Raw genomic sequence first — 16,248 nt, forward strand, 5'->3', positions numbered from 1 at the left:
TCCCTGGAGGGAGAGCACCCTGGGATCTTTGTTTTCAGGGGTTTTAAAGGCTGGATATTTAGGGGAGATCTTAGGAGAGGGTCAATAGAATATTCATCAGCTTTATACTGATGTACCAAAATGAGATTTATTTTCTTCATTTGTCTGTCCTTGGTGGGGTTGGCAAATGAACCTTAATTGGGTTTCTGTTACATCTCTCCCTGAGTAGGGTGATTTAGCTATTTACCCTCTGGTTCGGGAGGAGATGTGCAAACCATTTACTTTTAGGCATTTTTGGTTTAGGGAGCATAAGATTTCCTAGGTGGCTGCAAACTGCTGTTTAACTATCTTAGTTTCCCTATTCCACTTGTCCTGGAATTTTCCTAGCTTTTTACTATGTTATGTCATGATTATATATAAAAAGTATGATGTGTTAGGTGCTTTATATACAGTATTTTATTTACTTTCAACATTTCTGTGGAGCCTGTGCTATTCTCTGTTTTATAGGTGAGAAAATGAGGCGGCAAAAACTTCATTGGTTTGTGCTGGTCCACACAGCTCACAAGTGATGGCACTGGGGCTGGACCCCAGGACTGCCTGAACCCCCAGGCCTGTGCCACTCTATTTCATAACTCCAAATTTCTAGATGGTGAAATGTAACAACAAAGAAGGCTCACTGGGGAAAAGTTGAGATTGGTGGTTTGATTTGTTGCAAAACATGAATGAAAATTACATGAGCGTCTTTGGAAGGAGATGTTCTTGCCGCTTGCACTTTTGCTTCTGATGAATTGTGTCTGCATGATATTGGAAAGTCAACCATAAACTGAAAGACAAAATATTATGTGTTCCACGCCAAAAGCTTGTGGAGAAGATAAGTGAGACCTTTGGGTTTGTACTAGTGTTAAGGAATGCCCTAGAAGAGCTTGCCTCGTATGAAACAACACACTCAGAGATATCTTTTGCCCTCAGGGAACTGGCTTTGACGGGACGATAGAATGTTGGCAGTGGGCAGTCTGAAGAGAAGGGAGCCATAATTGACAAGGAAATGAGGTCTGAAATTTTGGAAAGCACTGTTCTGCATGCATCATGAATTCCAGATAGAGGGACATTTGCTGTAAGAGCCTGTTCAGCTGTGTGCTAGCCTAGAAAGCACCAAGTATTAGCGTTTGTCACTGTCGTTGTGACTAAATGTCTAGCTCCTGACCTTCGTTTATCAAGTTTAATTATCACCATCTTGGCACTTGACTTTGACTGTTTGACTAGGCAGGCATGGAGTGGTCTGGGGGGTGGGGGCTCAAGTCCTGACTTGGACTTGGTGGCACATTCAGATAGAACTTTGAATCAGAGCTGATATCATATCCAAAAGATTTTCTCCTTTTTGTGTACCTTAACTCCAGAATCCTAGATTGTGAAAACGGGAAGGGAAACCAACCTGGAGGGGAAAAACCAGCCTAGATTGGGAAAACAACTTATTTTTCATGTCAATAAGCCTACGTTGAACATGTTCTCTGCGAGAGGCAGTGGGAACTGGGGATGAGCAAGGGTTTGGATCTTGTCCGTATGTACAGTTTGTATGGTATATAGAGTGTGCACGGCCATTAGTTGTGAGGGTGGATTTCACTCTCTTGAATGGAACCAGCAGATGAATGTACAAAAAGCAAAGCACATGATGTGATTGATGCTAAAATCTTTAAAAACCTGAAGTAAATTTGGCTGTTAGTCTGCAAGTCAGAGGAAGAAAACTCTGCCAAGTTTCAGAAGGACATACATTAGCCTCCGCAGGGAAAGTGGCTTCTAGTCAGCAGAAGGGGTGAGGCAGGCCTGGACTGGAATGCAGGACTTGGACTTACCACAGGGACCTCCATCCCTGTTGTCAAATGTATAGAAAGTGATCAACTTGCTTTTTTATCCCAACTGTTTCTAAAGGCATATGGATGGATCTGCCTCGGGTCCAGTCCAAAGGAAAAAAGCAAACCTCCAGTGTAAATAAAATACATAAGCAAACTAAAATCAACAAGAAAAAAAGTTCCTCGTTAATGGAATGTGTACTAACCTAAACTGAGAAAAACCCCGAGACTAAGTAGGCAGAGATCTATCAATTGGGTACATTGCATATGTTAGTGTGGTTCAATCTGGAGTTAAGGACGAAGTCTATCAAATAGCCCGATTTGGTAAGCACGGTTATGCCATGTTTCCCAGGACATTTTGCAGAAGGCCCATCTCTCTGGCTACGTCCTTTTTGGATAAGGGCAAGTAGGTGTGAGCTGCTGGGCCAACTCCAGCAGGTGATGTGTGTACTTTCTGCATCATAGATCAGAAGGCGGAGACATCACACTTGAACTTTACACTTGATTCAGTCCGTGAAGGTGAGAGGTAAAGCCTCTTTGGAGACTCTGTAGGCAAGTTGCAAGTTGGTGTTGTACTCAGCTGGCCCTTTATAAAGCATGTGAACTATAATTAATTGGCTTAAGTAAACTTTATTAAATTAGTTTTTTTTCGTATGGGAAATGGTCAGATACATCATCAGACTTGAACTAAGTGACTTCTCTTTCTTTTTGTTTTTATTTTATTATTTTATTTTTTCCATCACCATCTATCCCCTCTATGCCTTCTTCCACCCCCACCCACACCCTTGACTTTTCATTATGGATACTTCGAAGCTTATAGTCCAGTAGGCAATAATACTCTGCTGGCCCTCTAACCCCAAGCACGTCAGGCAAATTCTGGTGGTGCCAGGTCACTGGCAATTTCCTGGCACATTCAGGTGCTTCTCTTCTATGGCAGGAAGAACCTTGGTGGCCTCACTGCCTCTGGGCATGTGTCCATGACCATTTGGAGCAGACTTGGTCTGGACCATCAGGCACAGATAAGTCTGTTTGACAGAATGAAAACGAGCCATCAGAGGAGTCAACAGGGTCCCCAAATTGAATCTCCATTTAGCGTTAGCTGGACGCTGGGCTTTGCGGCTGCTGGAGGAGCAGCTGCTGGGCTCTGATTCTTTAGGAATAGGGGTGAGATCGTGAATAAACACTGGCTTTGCCCCAGTGTTTGTATTTGTCAAATACTGAAAATAAACAGGAATCCTAAATTGGCTTGAATGCTGCCACCTGGCTTTCCTACCACCTCCCATTTGCAGCCTGAATCCAAGAGGAGCTGGGCAGAGGTCATAATCTGGGAGGAACCTGGCAGATGTCCGTGTGTGCTGGACTTGGGGCTGAGGGAGGTGGGGCTCACGGGTGTTAGGCTGTTGATTCAGAGTGGTGATCTCACTTTTTCGAGGGGTGGTAAAGGCTGCCGCGAGTGGTTCTTTCTCCCTAGATTCTGGCTATCTAAATTTTTCGTTTTCACATGTCAACATCCTGGTGTTGGAGGTTGACAGATGTTTGCGGTGGTGGGAAAGTTGTGCTCAGAGGGATCTCAGAGAGGGCAGGCCTGGGCAGGGTGTGGGTGGGTAGTGAGGGCACTGAGAGATAGCTCCATCTTCTTTTTAGAATATTTGAAAATTATGTCTAAGGGTTTGTTTTAAAGAAAAAAAAAAAACAGGAGCGGGGGCTTAGGAAGCTAAGTCCTAACAAAGCTCATTATCTGATCTTTCTATAATTTTCCATTTGCTCTTCTGCCTCCAGAATTGCCTGGTGGCTCAGTCACTTGGAGCCATTTGCAGAACTGTTTTGGGAGGAGGAAGACGACTGGAATGGATTTAGGAGAGAGGAGTGAGGCCATGAGTCCTGGAATCAAAAGAGAGCGGCTGTGGATTCAAGAGGGCTTTAGCACTGAGAACTCAGAGGGGAGGAATATGGTGGCTGTTCCTGTTAATCATTGATGTTGATATTACTAGCTCCTATTCATTGAGTAGTTACTATTGAATAGCTTACCTTTGAATACCTTTTAAAAATGATCTCAGTTAATCTTACACACCCATGGGGTATGTTATTAGCCCCCTTTTACACATAAGGAATGAGATGTAAGAGAGGTTAGAGTGAAGCAGTTGGCAACTGCTAAACAGAGGACTCAAATCTAGGCCACTGTGGCGGCATACACACGGCCGTTTCTGCCAAGTTGCGGGTAGGGGATGAGTAACCTTAATTTACTGGAATTTTGTTTTCTGTTAAGGGAATGGTTTTACTCGAGAGTTGAACATTCTCTTGCCATCCAAAGTGCACTTCTGCTCTAGGATGGCACTTGGAGTTTTAGCCCAAACAGCCGATTCTAAAGCATGAACAACCTGTGTGTGGGGGTTGAAAGGGGAGGGCGTGGAGTCATTGGCAAGCATTTTCCTATGGTGTGACTGTGACGGGCAGTGGTGCCATGGTAAGGTGGAAAGATACGCTTGCAGACTGAAATGTTATAAATAGGGAATGGATACTTTGCTTTCCTGCTACTTGGGTCATTTTGAAAAATATTTGCTTAGTGAGTAACAGTGTGACATGGGTTCTGCTTAGCAGTGTGGTTTCTACTCACTTATCCTGAGAAATTGAAGACCTTTTAGGTTTTCTTTGCCGCCAACCTGATTATTTGTATAGGATTAGTGCATGAGTTTGCATCATCGGTTGTTAGCATTTCCTTTGTTAACTATTCAGGTCTCTGAGAAACTGCTTTAACTCCATGATTGTGTGAGGTTTATCAGACTTCCCTGGTAGCGCGCTCCCATAGCAAGCTTTCAAGCATATCACTTCATAGATTGCAGATACTGAGTAGACTAAAGGCAAAGGGTGAGAGGAAATTTAATCACGGATTCTGGGAAAGAGGTTGGAGTTCTGGTCTCCCAAAGAACCTTTGAGACAAGACCATTATCTGATTTCATTCTCAGTGTGGCCAGGTAAGTTTGTTTAATCAGGACTAGGAGAGGCGGGAGGGTTGAGAAAGGGGAAAAAGCTTCAAAGGCAAATGGTGACAGGCTTCCAGAATAATTTAACTGGTTATTAGTCATTCCTTGCTCTTCCCTTAATTCTAGAAGTCCAGGGCTTCTCTCTCTCCTTTTGGGTTTAAATCTTGTGTTAAAACCGGGTCCAGGAAAAATACCAGATCAGACAGGGTTTGGGTGTGCTTCTTGCCTCATTTGGAGTCCTCAGGGCCAAGGCTGCGATTCCATTTCAACTTCTCAAAGACGACAATGTGCTATTCATCTTTGTGTTTCTGGTTCAATGCCATGACACCTAGTAGTTAAGCAATAAATGATGAATGAATTCCAGAAGGATCTTGCTCTAAACTAACTTCATTCTAGCCCTAGCTGGTTTGGCTCAGTGGAGAGTGTCCGCCCATGGACTGAAGAGTCCCAAGCCCGATTCTGGTCAAGGGCACGTCACTCGTACCTCAGTTGCAGGCTTGATTCCTGGCTCTGGTCGCGGCTCGTGCGGGAGGCAACCAGTCGATGTGCCTCTCTCATATCATTGTTTCTCTCTGTCTCTACCTGTCTCTTCCACTCTCTCTAAAAGTCAATGGAAAAATATCCTCGGGTGAGGATTAATACAAAATAAAACAACAAAAATTAACTTCATTCTAGACAAGTTAGAGGGCAGTTGGAACTTGAACTATATCTCACTACTGAGAGCTACAAAGCAAACTAGAAGAACGGGTATGGAATTCTCTTTATGCGTCTTCCCAATTCATTTCTGTTCTCTGACTGTACAAACATTTACATCTAGTTAAAACTAATGTGTATGTATTTGCTTGTGTTCTGCTTTTCTTCATTTACGTATAGCTAAAACTAATGTGTATTTGCTTGTGTAGCTATTTTCTGATATCTTACAGTGATATATTTCTAGTTTTCATATATTTAACAAATGTTTATATGATGCTTCTGTTAAATGTCGCATTGCTAGACTCTGGGTATGTGATAGTAAAAGGCTATTTATGGTCCTTTCCTCTTGGAGTTCATAGTTTATCAAGGAAGATAAAAGAAGGACAAGCCTTCAAGAATGGAAGGAAGAGTATGTTGGAAAGAGGGAACAGGATGTGGAATGGCCCAGAGGTAAGAAAGAGTCTGCATGTTCAAAGAATAGAAAGAAGGCCGATGTGGTTGGTGCTCAGCAAATAGGGGCAAAGGGCACGTGGATTGAGGTTGAGGTAGTCGGGCCAGATCATACAAGACCTTTTTAAAGGTGTGAAAGTGTCAGGCTATCACCCAGAGTACAGTGGGAAGCAGAGTTACAATGTGGCTTGAATTACCGGTAGATTTTTTTAAAGATCACTCTGGCAGCTCCATGGAGAATGGCTTAGAGAGGGAAGCATAGAAGCAAGAGACCGGTTGGAATCTTTCGCTGTGCAGGGGAGAGAGGACCGTTCTGGGGTGGTGTCAGTGACGATGGGGATTAACAGATTTCAAAGATTTTGGGGGAGAGTTTACTGATGGTGATATATGGGGGTAGGAGGAGTGTAAGGAAAGCAGTCATTTAGTTGAGTCTGTGGTGGTCTGATTACTTTGAAGGGAAATAAGGGGGAGGAGTGGGTGGGATTGGGGAAACCCAGAGTTTGGATGGTAAGTTCGAGGTACCCATGATCGTGTCAGTTCAAGCCTTCATGCCTACCGTTTCTAATAGCCGCCTCTCCGGTTGGCGGTGCGTTGAGCCATCCTACTTTTGTTGGACACTTGGATTGATGTCATTGTTCTCCTACTGCAAGCAAGCAGCACTAATGAGTTGTCTGTGTGCAAACCAATTGCTCTTTTTTCTTTTTGGGCTGTTCCCCAAAGTGAGGGGTATTTGAGGTGTATTTCCCAAAGTGGAATTACTGGGTTGCAGGAAACAAGTGAACAGTTTTATGGTTCTTGTTGCATATGCCCAGATTGTCTTTGGAAAGATTGGATTAAAGTGCCACCAGCAACCTATTAATGTGCCTTTTACCCCACAAGCCTGCCAGCATTGGAGCTTATCACTTTAATTTAGTTATGCTGCACAAATTTGCATTGCAGTAGTTTCGAGGGATGTCATATATCCACGTGGTAATTACCTTTACTCACGTTGCCCTCTGTCCCAACTATATTTTTAAAATATACATTTATTGATTTCAGAGAGGAAGGGAGAGAGAGATAGATAGAGAGATAGATAGATAGAAACATCAATGATGAGAGAGAATTATTGATTGGCTGCCTCCTGCACACCCCATACTGGGGATCAAGCCGGCAACTCTGGCATGTGCCCTGGTCAGGAATCAAACTGTGACCTCCCGGTTCACAGGTCCACGCTCCACCCCTGAGCCATGCCTGCCGGGCTGTCCTGACTATTGAGTGAAATTTATGTTAAACTCATTTGCATTAATTCTTTACATTTTCAGTTATAAGTTTTTATTATCTGTGTATGCCATATATTTTTACATTCTAATTTGAATACTATATTTAATAACACCAAAATTAGGTTAATATCCTTAAATCCATTCTATTTGTGTGGAAACTACTCAACTCTGCTTTTGTAGTACCTTGAAGCAGCCTAAGCCATCCCTAAAAGAATGGGCATGGCTGTGTGCCAACAAAACTAAATTTATGGACACTGAAATTTGAATTTCAAATAATTTTTTTGTGTCACAAAAATATTGTTCTTCTTTTGATCCCTCCCTCACCCCCCAACTATTTATAATGTAAACAGCATTTTTAGTTTCTGGGCTATAAAAAAGTAGGCAGCTGGCTGGTGCTTGTTCACCCATGTTTTAGACCCTAGAATCATTAACATCTTGTGGGACTAGATCAAAGAAACTCACTCTGGAAAATGCTTACTGAAATTCTGCCCCATTTGTGTAAGGTGTATTTATTAATAAGTAAATCCTCTCCTCACTTGTGTTCTCTCATTTACTAGATATACTAAGTTTATATATTGTTTTATTATGTTAATATTCAACTAAGGATACTTTTTTCATTGATTTTTTTTTTTAAGATGAAAGGGAGGAAGGAGAGAGAGACATTGATTGGTTGCCTCTCTGAAATCAATAAAAAATACATTTTTTTTTAAAAAAGAAGAGCAACCTCAAACTCCAGACCCTTAAGTGTGCAGGCCTATGCTCTAACCACTGAGCACACTGGCCAGGGTCCAAGTTTATATTTTAAATATGTTTTGAAATGCCCCCGGGTTTGTCTTTTGCCTCATTGTTGTACAATCTGTATTTTTTTGTTTTGTATTATGCTCCAAGCCTACTAAGGCATATGAGCTTTTTAAATCTGGAGTCTTTGATACATTTCTCAGTAATTGAATATTTGCATTTTAATTGGGGCATTTAAAAAGATTATCTAATCCCAAGAGAATGAAGCGAAAATATGGTAAAATGATAAATAGAAGGAGTGATAATTAAAATAATTAACATTACGTTGTACTTACTTGTGTTACGCTTTGTCCTCTCTGCTTTACCTGTAGTAACAATTAATTCTGAAAACCATCTTAAGAGAGTAGGTGTTGCTAGTATCTTCATCATACCTTGCCCAGATCCCCCACTAGGACCTGAAAGAATAGGCCTGCTTTGCACACCCCAGGCTAAAATGGGTTTTGTTTATATGTTCATGCTGGAATCGCTGTACTGGCTGGTGTCCTTACTGTTGCCTTGGTTTGTGTAAGGATTCTATAAATTCTCTGCAAGCACAGGAGAGAGTTTCCCCTAAACCTTTACCATTGTCTTGTTAACAAAATGGCTTTTGCACGTAGATGAGGGTATTATCCTGTAGGAATGTCAATTGCAGCGGGCAGAAGGAGATGAAGTCTGTGGTCCATGGACGGAATGCTGAGTGCTCACTCCTCTGCATTGCAGGTTCCAGGCAAGACAGCATCTGGGTGAAGCCCTGCCCGTTTTTTTCCCCTTTCCCCAGTGTCCCCTAAGCTCGCCTCCTTCCGGTCCTAAAGTCAGCACCTTCTAGCGTTGGCTTTCTCTGTATTTGTAGCTTTAATAACAGTCCCTGCCTTTGCCCTAGCAACAGAAGACTTTTAAATCAGAAAGGATAGTAGGGAATAAATGCCAGAGCCAATCCAATTTATATAGCATTCCTGGGAGCAGATCTGTCTGTGCTTTGTGGAAGCTCTGCCCTTGGTGCTGTCTCTCTATCCGTTCTTTTTCTCCCTTCAAATCTAGAGAAATCCCAACAGTCAGAGCCTTGCTATGACGAATTTAATGTGATGCTCAAAATAAAATGGTCAGAAATTCTGGGAGTGCCTAGCTCTGCCGGCCTTTTGCCCTTTGATCATCCGTTAGCATGTTTTATAGTCACCATCTCTGGAATAGGTCTTGGTTGCTTTATCTTTGTTATAATATCCACAGTAACTGAGGTTTTTCTTAAAATACTAGTTTTATGCAGCATTAAATTTTTTTCTATGTTAAACACAAAGTCTTCCTGCTTGTCCATTATGATTAGACAAAAGCTTATCACTGCTTTCAGTTTTTTTCATTAAAAATGGCTGCAATTTGATAGGTAACAAGAATGACATAAGTATGTTATTCTTGTAAACTGCAAGGAAAATTTCCCCCATTTGTTTGAAATTTGCTTTGTTACCTTTTAATCTACTCAATACGTATTTATAGTGTTCCCATATCCCATACAGTTTGGGATGGTGCACTGACATTTGCTCAGTTATCCATTATGGTTGGTGAAGTACATGTTCTGGATAAGTGACAATTTCCAAATAACTAAAGTTTAAAGTAGGATAGAACATCAGTAACTTCAGGAAAACAATCTCATGATACTGCTTATAATTTTAAGCATCAAATTAGTGTAATGCTTTTTTTTAAAATGAGGAAGTATGTTTTAAATTCGCCATTACATTTGCTTGTCATCTTAAGTACCATGATGTGCATAATGGCTCTTAAGCCAGTTATGATTCTGTGAAAACAGAGTGATATCCTCAGGATCTTTGGAGGTGAAACTATCTGCCCTTACTGAGTGCCAGATGATTTTATCTTTTGAGTTTTTGTGGGTACACAGTGGAGGCTTTTTGGGTTTCTCGCAGTTGCTTCGCTGCTTGTAGTTATTCCTGGTCTGTAAATCCATTCATTCATTTAGTCCACAAACCCTTGTCAGGTATACCATGAACTGGGTACTTGGTAGCCAGTCATGTCAAATAGACTTTATCCTTGTGGCTCAGAGGGGAAGATACCATCAATGGAAAAATTCCTGACTACAGGATTATGGTAGTCATATAGGGGAAAGCAGGATGAGGGGAGGCAGCGAAACCTAACTTAAGTTCATGGAGAGGAGGGCAAGGACGGCATTTCAGGGGATGTCCTATCTCTGTAAAAGATGTTGCATTTCTTTCTAAGTCACGTGATGTAGGAAGCCATTGAGAGTTTTAAGCAGGGGATGAAAATATCAGATGTGGTGTGTGAGTTAGAGTGGGTGTCAGAAAGGCAGCCAGGAACTCAGTATCATCGCTAGATTCTACAAGAAGCCTAAGACTCCTGTCCCTGCATTTTTAGACATTTCTCTTGACCCATCAGTGAAGTCTCAGCAGACTTTTTTTCCTAAAAAGGTCAGATAGTAAATATTCTGAGTTTGCGGGCCATATGGTCTCTATTGCAGTTCTCCAGCCCTGCCATTGGAGCGTGAAAGCAGCCACGTGCAATGGCTAAATGAATGTCTGGGTTCCAGTAAAACCTATTTACAACAAGTGGCGTGTGGGATTTAGTTTGCTGACCCCTGGCTCAGAGGATGCTTTCTTTATCGTTTTGGTGATGCTCATTTTGAGGTGGTTGAGCAAGGGAGGAAATGCCATCTCCGTGGTTGTCCCTGGCCTCGAGCCGCTTGTAATCATTATGGGACGATAAATACATACACTTATGAGGCCATCAGCAAACACGACAAGACAGTATGTAATTAGGCACCTAAATGACAAACAGAAACAGGAAATGGGGTGAAAAGTTTGCCCATCTGCTTGGGATCTGGGTGACCAGGAAATGTCACGGCTTCAGGGAGAAGGTGGAACTTGACAGTCGCCGACACCTCGGAGGCTGGCGTTGAATATAACTTAGTCCAACCTGCTAATTTTACAAGCAAGTAAAACCAGGTCTAACTGATCTTAGGGCAGGGTCTGCACAAGAACCAGGTCTAACTGATCTTAGTCTTCTGTCTTCTAAAGCTTTGCCCAGCAATTCTTTCTACTTCAGATCTGGGCCTCCTACAGGCTGAAAAACATATATGGTGTTAATGTTAATTCTATATCATATTAATACTAAGTCATATTAGTAGGGAGGAGGAAGAGTGAAGGTTCCAAGTTATGGGTGTACAGAGCCTTCTTTTGTCCCTGAACAAAGTGGTTCTTAAGAGCCTGAGAGCAATGTGACTGTAGCTGTCATTTGTCATAAGAAAGAACGGAAGGGAGGAAGGAAGGAAGGAAGGAAGGAAGGAAGGAAGGAAGGAAGGAAAGAAGGAAGGAAGGAAGGAAGGGGAGTGGGAAGTGAAGGAGGGGAATACAGAATATAGAAAATGCGTGCATACACTGACAAGGACAAGGAGGCAATCTATATGTAACGTCTTCAGTAGGAAGTACCTCTGAAGGAAGGCAGATGCATGCTGCTGAAGAGAACTTGATCATTCTAAAGAATGAAGCTGTCTCTATGTTCTGACATGGAGAGATTTCAGTGATGCAGTATGAGAAGATGAACAAAATCAGATCACAGAGCACTATGTATGGCCTGTCTCCTTTAGATGAAACTGAAGCAGCCAGGTTAAAGTATGGATGCGTATGTTGTGTGTAAATGCTCACGAAGGGTCTGGAAAGATGTGCACCCAACTTAACAGTGAGTTTCTCTAGGGATGGGTGGATTTGAGCAGATACTTAAACATTTTATTCTCTCTTGTAGTTAGAATTATTATGAGAATGCTTATTATGAAAATAATGATGAAGTAAGAATAATATTTAAGCAATGAAAGGGCTAGGTTGGGAAAGAGGAGAAGGGAGGGGCTCTGACAGTGAAACCGGGCTGTTTCCAACGTGTTTCTCAGAATCAGAGAAGATTCAAACCAGAGCGCTCGGCCCTTGGTTCAGGGGGTACAAAAGTTGGTTGCACATCGGAATCACTGGAAAGCTTAAAAACAGAACAAATTCCTGGCCCTGTTGCAGACCCACATGATCTCAGGTGATGGGACTGAGGCTGTGAATTTTTGCGAAAGCTGCTTCCCAGGCCATTTTGATGCTGCACTTGAGGCCTGAGGCTTTGGGGAACCTCTGATTTAGTCTCCCCGCTTCTATAAAGTGAGAGAATTAAGTCTCTTGACCAGGTAGAACCCAGCCCTGGGTGTTCACTTTTCAGTGACCATGTCTCCTGACTCCAGTGTTTCCCCCAACAGTAGCTTTTAGGTATCACCTAAACTGTGTTTACGTGTTATAGGGAACATTCTTTAATATTGTTTTTGAACTTGATCCCCTTCCTCCCTTTGCTTCACCCTTTGAATCGCCTTTGGGAATGATTTTTACGTTATTTTAGTTTTCTTAGAAACCAGAGGGTTGCCACCAGGCTAGTGGAAAAAGCTCCAGTTTTAGATCACCGGTCTTCAGCTGAGGCCTTAGGAAAAGAACTTTTATCCAATGTCTCTTAAGAGGAAGGGACATTGCCACCTGTTCCTCTCAGCAGGGTTTCAGCCCCGGGAACAACTAGTTCCTCCAGCTTTGTAGCTCAGATGGTTTAACTGTTCACTTTGGGATTGGAGGAGCTCTTAGGGGTCCCTCTAGCGCAGAGGGAGTAAATGAATTCCTTCAAATGAATTCTTACTTGGAAACCCTTAGCAAATTGGTAGATCAGAGCTGCATTGTTTGAGGCAGAGGTGGGGAACTTAGAGTCCTACCTCCTGTCCTTGCCCTGACTCTCACCCTCCAGGCCCAGGGGCAGCCGAGAAATGTGTTCGGTACTGTGCGATCTGGAGTCCAATTTGAAAACCATTGAAGTTTTCCTCTTTCTCCTCCCATAGGTAACTATTCCCCATATCCAGCTGCTCTGACCTCGCATGTCTGTTGCCTTCTCCTCCTTCCATGACCTCCACCCCAGTCCACGTCATCCCCCACTTCCCCGTGGCTTTCACCTTCTCAGTGGGTTTTCTCGTCTGCTCTCCTCCCATACCACTTTCTCGGTCCTCTCTGCAGCCAGATAACTTTTTTTTTTTTTATTCACAAATGTGATTATATGCCTCTGTCACCAACCTCCAATATAAACAGACAGTGACTTCTCATTGCATTTTGGATTAGAATCAAACTTTGGAGCCTCTCCGAGTTTAACTATGGCCACTGTGTTGCATCTGGAGGTAGAGCCACGCGAGTGTTCTAGTTCCTGAGCTGACCTTCTCTGCTTCAGGCTTTTGCTCAGAGACTCCCTCAGCCAAGTCTCCCTCCACTCCCCTGTTCAGACTTAAATTCTGTTTCCATCCTTCAGAGATACTCCAAAGCATTTCTCTAGTATCTCTGAGCTACAAAGTGCCTGCTAAACCCCTTCTCACCGGACTCTATTTCTCCTTCTCAGCAGTAATCTCAATCTAATTACGTAATTACTGATGTAATTAGTTGTTTCTGTCTTTCTTCCTTTAGAAGGTAAATACCGTAAAGCCTGGGATAGAGTTTGAAAGGTTCTTATACACACATAGCAGATCTTCAAGAAACATTTGTCCAATGCTTTCACAGTACCTAGTTTGTGCACAAGGTTCAGGTCTAGTGTTCAGCCCAGGTGAGGCTGCGAGCCCTGTTTTCTGTTCACTGTATTAGTAGGAGCTGGAATTGCCTCTTGTAGCATGGTCCCTTTGTAGAGCCCCATCATCTTAAGTGGGTTACCTAGTCGGGTGCAGTTTAAAGAGCCCTGAGTTTGTTTAATTAGAAACTTGATCAGTTATTTTAAATGAACAAAGAACTGGAAAATCTACTTAATGAGTGAAGAAAGCGTGTGGGTGCAATGAGGTTTGGAGGTAGATTCTGTATCCTGCTTGGGGGACCTCCAGTAATTCAGTAATCAGGAGACTCATGCAGAACCCAGTAGTGGCATCCCTCACCTTAGACTTAGAAGCATGTTTACATCTTTCCGACTTCCTGAACACTGCAGTTCTCTACAGTGGCTTTTGCACTTAGAAACTAGATAGGAAGGAACTTGGAGAAGTACAGAGCAGAGCCTCTTTTGCAACCTCTTGGGTTGGGTCCTTATTGTTGGGGAGATTGGGACAAGATTTGTCTTCATGTACTTGGCAGATGGCACTTGGGATCCACAAGATAGTAATGAGTTTTCTTTCCTCAGTCGGATGCATCTACTATGTTCAGAAGAGGGTGGCTGGGCTGATTTTGCAAAAACAAGGAGGGGAAAAAAAGCCAGAAGTAAAAAGGGATGTTACTACAGAATTTATTATCAAGCAGGTTACTTTTCTCCAGAGACCAAGATGAAGTTAAGTCTCTTACAAGAAAATCAACTACTATCCTTTTTTTGGGGGGGGGGGGGGGCGGTCTCAGGTTAAAGAAAAGATGAATATATTATTTTAAACTGAAAATTTGTTTTCAATATTGTCATTTAACTGGAGGCAGCTCAGGGACAGGGTAAAGGACTTTAAGGTTGATACTTTTGGTTCAAATAGTTAAATTTGAGGTAGAGGAGAATGGAATCTTGGGTTATGTTTCAAGGTTTTAAGGAAACAGGAACTCTGATCACTTTGAAGAAATTATTGCTTTACTCTCTCGGTTACTGGTACAGAGGTAAATTTAGAAGGAATTTGCCCTGCTGGATAGCTGGTAGTTGAGGTAGCCATTATTTTCTTGACACATAAGCTCGCTCCATTTTTTTTTGAGATCAAATTTCTCTTTAAAAAATATTTTTATTGATTTCAGAGAGGAATGGAGAGAGATAGAAACATCAATGATAAGAGAGAATCATTGATCGGCTGCCTCCTACTGAGGATCGAGCCCACAACCCTGGCATATGTACTGACTGGAAATTGATCCATGACCTCCTGGTTCATAGGCCGACACTCAATCACTGAGCCATGCCGAATGGGCAACCTCTCTCCATTTTGAAGAATTTGTAGAAGACAGTGAAAACTTTTTTGTTACACCCTCTCAATCTTCATTAATGCAGCAAAGCTCTTTTTAAACATACATCCTTAAACTTACTGAACCCCCTGCCAAAGGACCTCAGGATTTAGTATCACAAATATACTTTCCTTTTCTCCCAAGTTTTCATTCTGGAAGATAGTATAAAATTCTGTCTAGCTAGGTAAAGTTTCTCTTCTATGAATTAAATTTAAACGTCTATTAATTCCTTGCTGAGGCCAGCTTTGTGCTTGGGTTCTTAGGTGGCTGCAGGTTCATGCTCTATTGGCCATGGGCTTCAGAGGCTGAACAAATAGGATATGCATCTAAAAGCATCAACTCTGCTGGTTAAAGCATAATAAGAATGTCAAGGGTCTAACTCTGTTTTGTAAAACAAACAAAAAACCCAAAACCAGGCAAATGAAACATATAGCTTTGCATAGATGAAACATTTGAAAAAACCATGCCATGTCTCTAGGTTAACTCTGAGTATCTGGTGCTATGAAAGTAGCAGTTTGAATACATGCCATCCTATTTCTCAATTGTTTTGTCCTGGTATCAAGATATGGTAACATTGGGTCATGGAAAATATGATAAACTATTCAGCAAGTTATTTTCTTCTTGCATTAGGATGTTTGCTTTTTTTTTTTAAATAATCTTTGACTTCTGTATAGCATTTTAAAAATCCTTACCTGAGGGTATGCTTTTATTGATTTGAGAGAGAGAGAGAGAGAGAGAGAGAGAGAGATATCAATGTGAGAAAGATTGATCAGTTGCCTTCTGATCAGGGTTTGAACCTTCAGCCTGTCAGTGTATGGGATGATGCTCCAACCAACTGAGCCACACCCGCTAGGTATTTATTTATTTATTTATTTATTTATTTATTTTAAATCCTCACCCGAGGATATTTTCCCATTGATTTTTAGAGAGAGAGTGGAATAGAGAGGGAAACACAGAGAGAAATATCGATGTGAGAGAAACACATCGATTGGCCTCCTGCACATGCCCTGACCAGGGCCTGGGCCGAGGAGGAGCCTGCAACCGAGGTACATGCCCTTGACTGGAATCGAACCTGGGACCCTTTGGTCTGCAGGCTGACTCTTTATCCACTGAGCCAAACCAGCTAGAGCTATATGGCATTTTTAATACAAGCTACAGAGTGCTTTCATGTCCATATTCTCAGTTGATTTTTATAATCGAGAGGAATTGTCAGCCTCATTTTACACATGGAAGAAAAGGAAGATGAAGCAAAGGTCAGGCAAGGAAACCAAAGCTTCACAGCTAGTAGGTCAGGTGCTGGGGGCCGGAGGGG

At 42.2% G+C, this 16,248-nt stretch overlaps 1 protein-coding gene across 1 annotated transcript in view; it reads left to right on the forward strand.

The window, feature by feature from the left end:
- Positions 1–2,292: 2,292 nt before the first annotated feature.
- The window catches only part of TNFRSF21 (tumor necrosis factor receptor superfamily, member 21), a 64,265-nt gene continuing 50,309 nt past the window's right edge, over positions 2,293–16,248 (forward strand). Inside the window, exons 1-2 of the mRNA XM_005860922.2 lie at positions 2,293–2,345; positions 5,853–5,950. Coding sequence (XP_005860984.1) covers positions 5,912–5,950 — 39 coding nt within the window. The 5' untranslated portion in view covers positions 2,293–2,345; positions 5,853–5,911. The remainder of the gene's footprint in view (positions 2,346–5,852; positions 5,951–16,248) is intronic.

This window comes from Myotis brandtii, unplaced genomic scaffold (assembly GCF_000412655.1).
Source record: "Myotis brandtii unplaced genomic scaffold, ASM41265v1 scaffold143, whole genome shotgun sequence".
Classification (NCBI taxonomy): domain Eukaryota; kingdom Metazoa; phylum Chordata; class Mammalia; order Chiroptera; family Vespertilionidae; genus Myotis; species Myotis brandtii.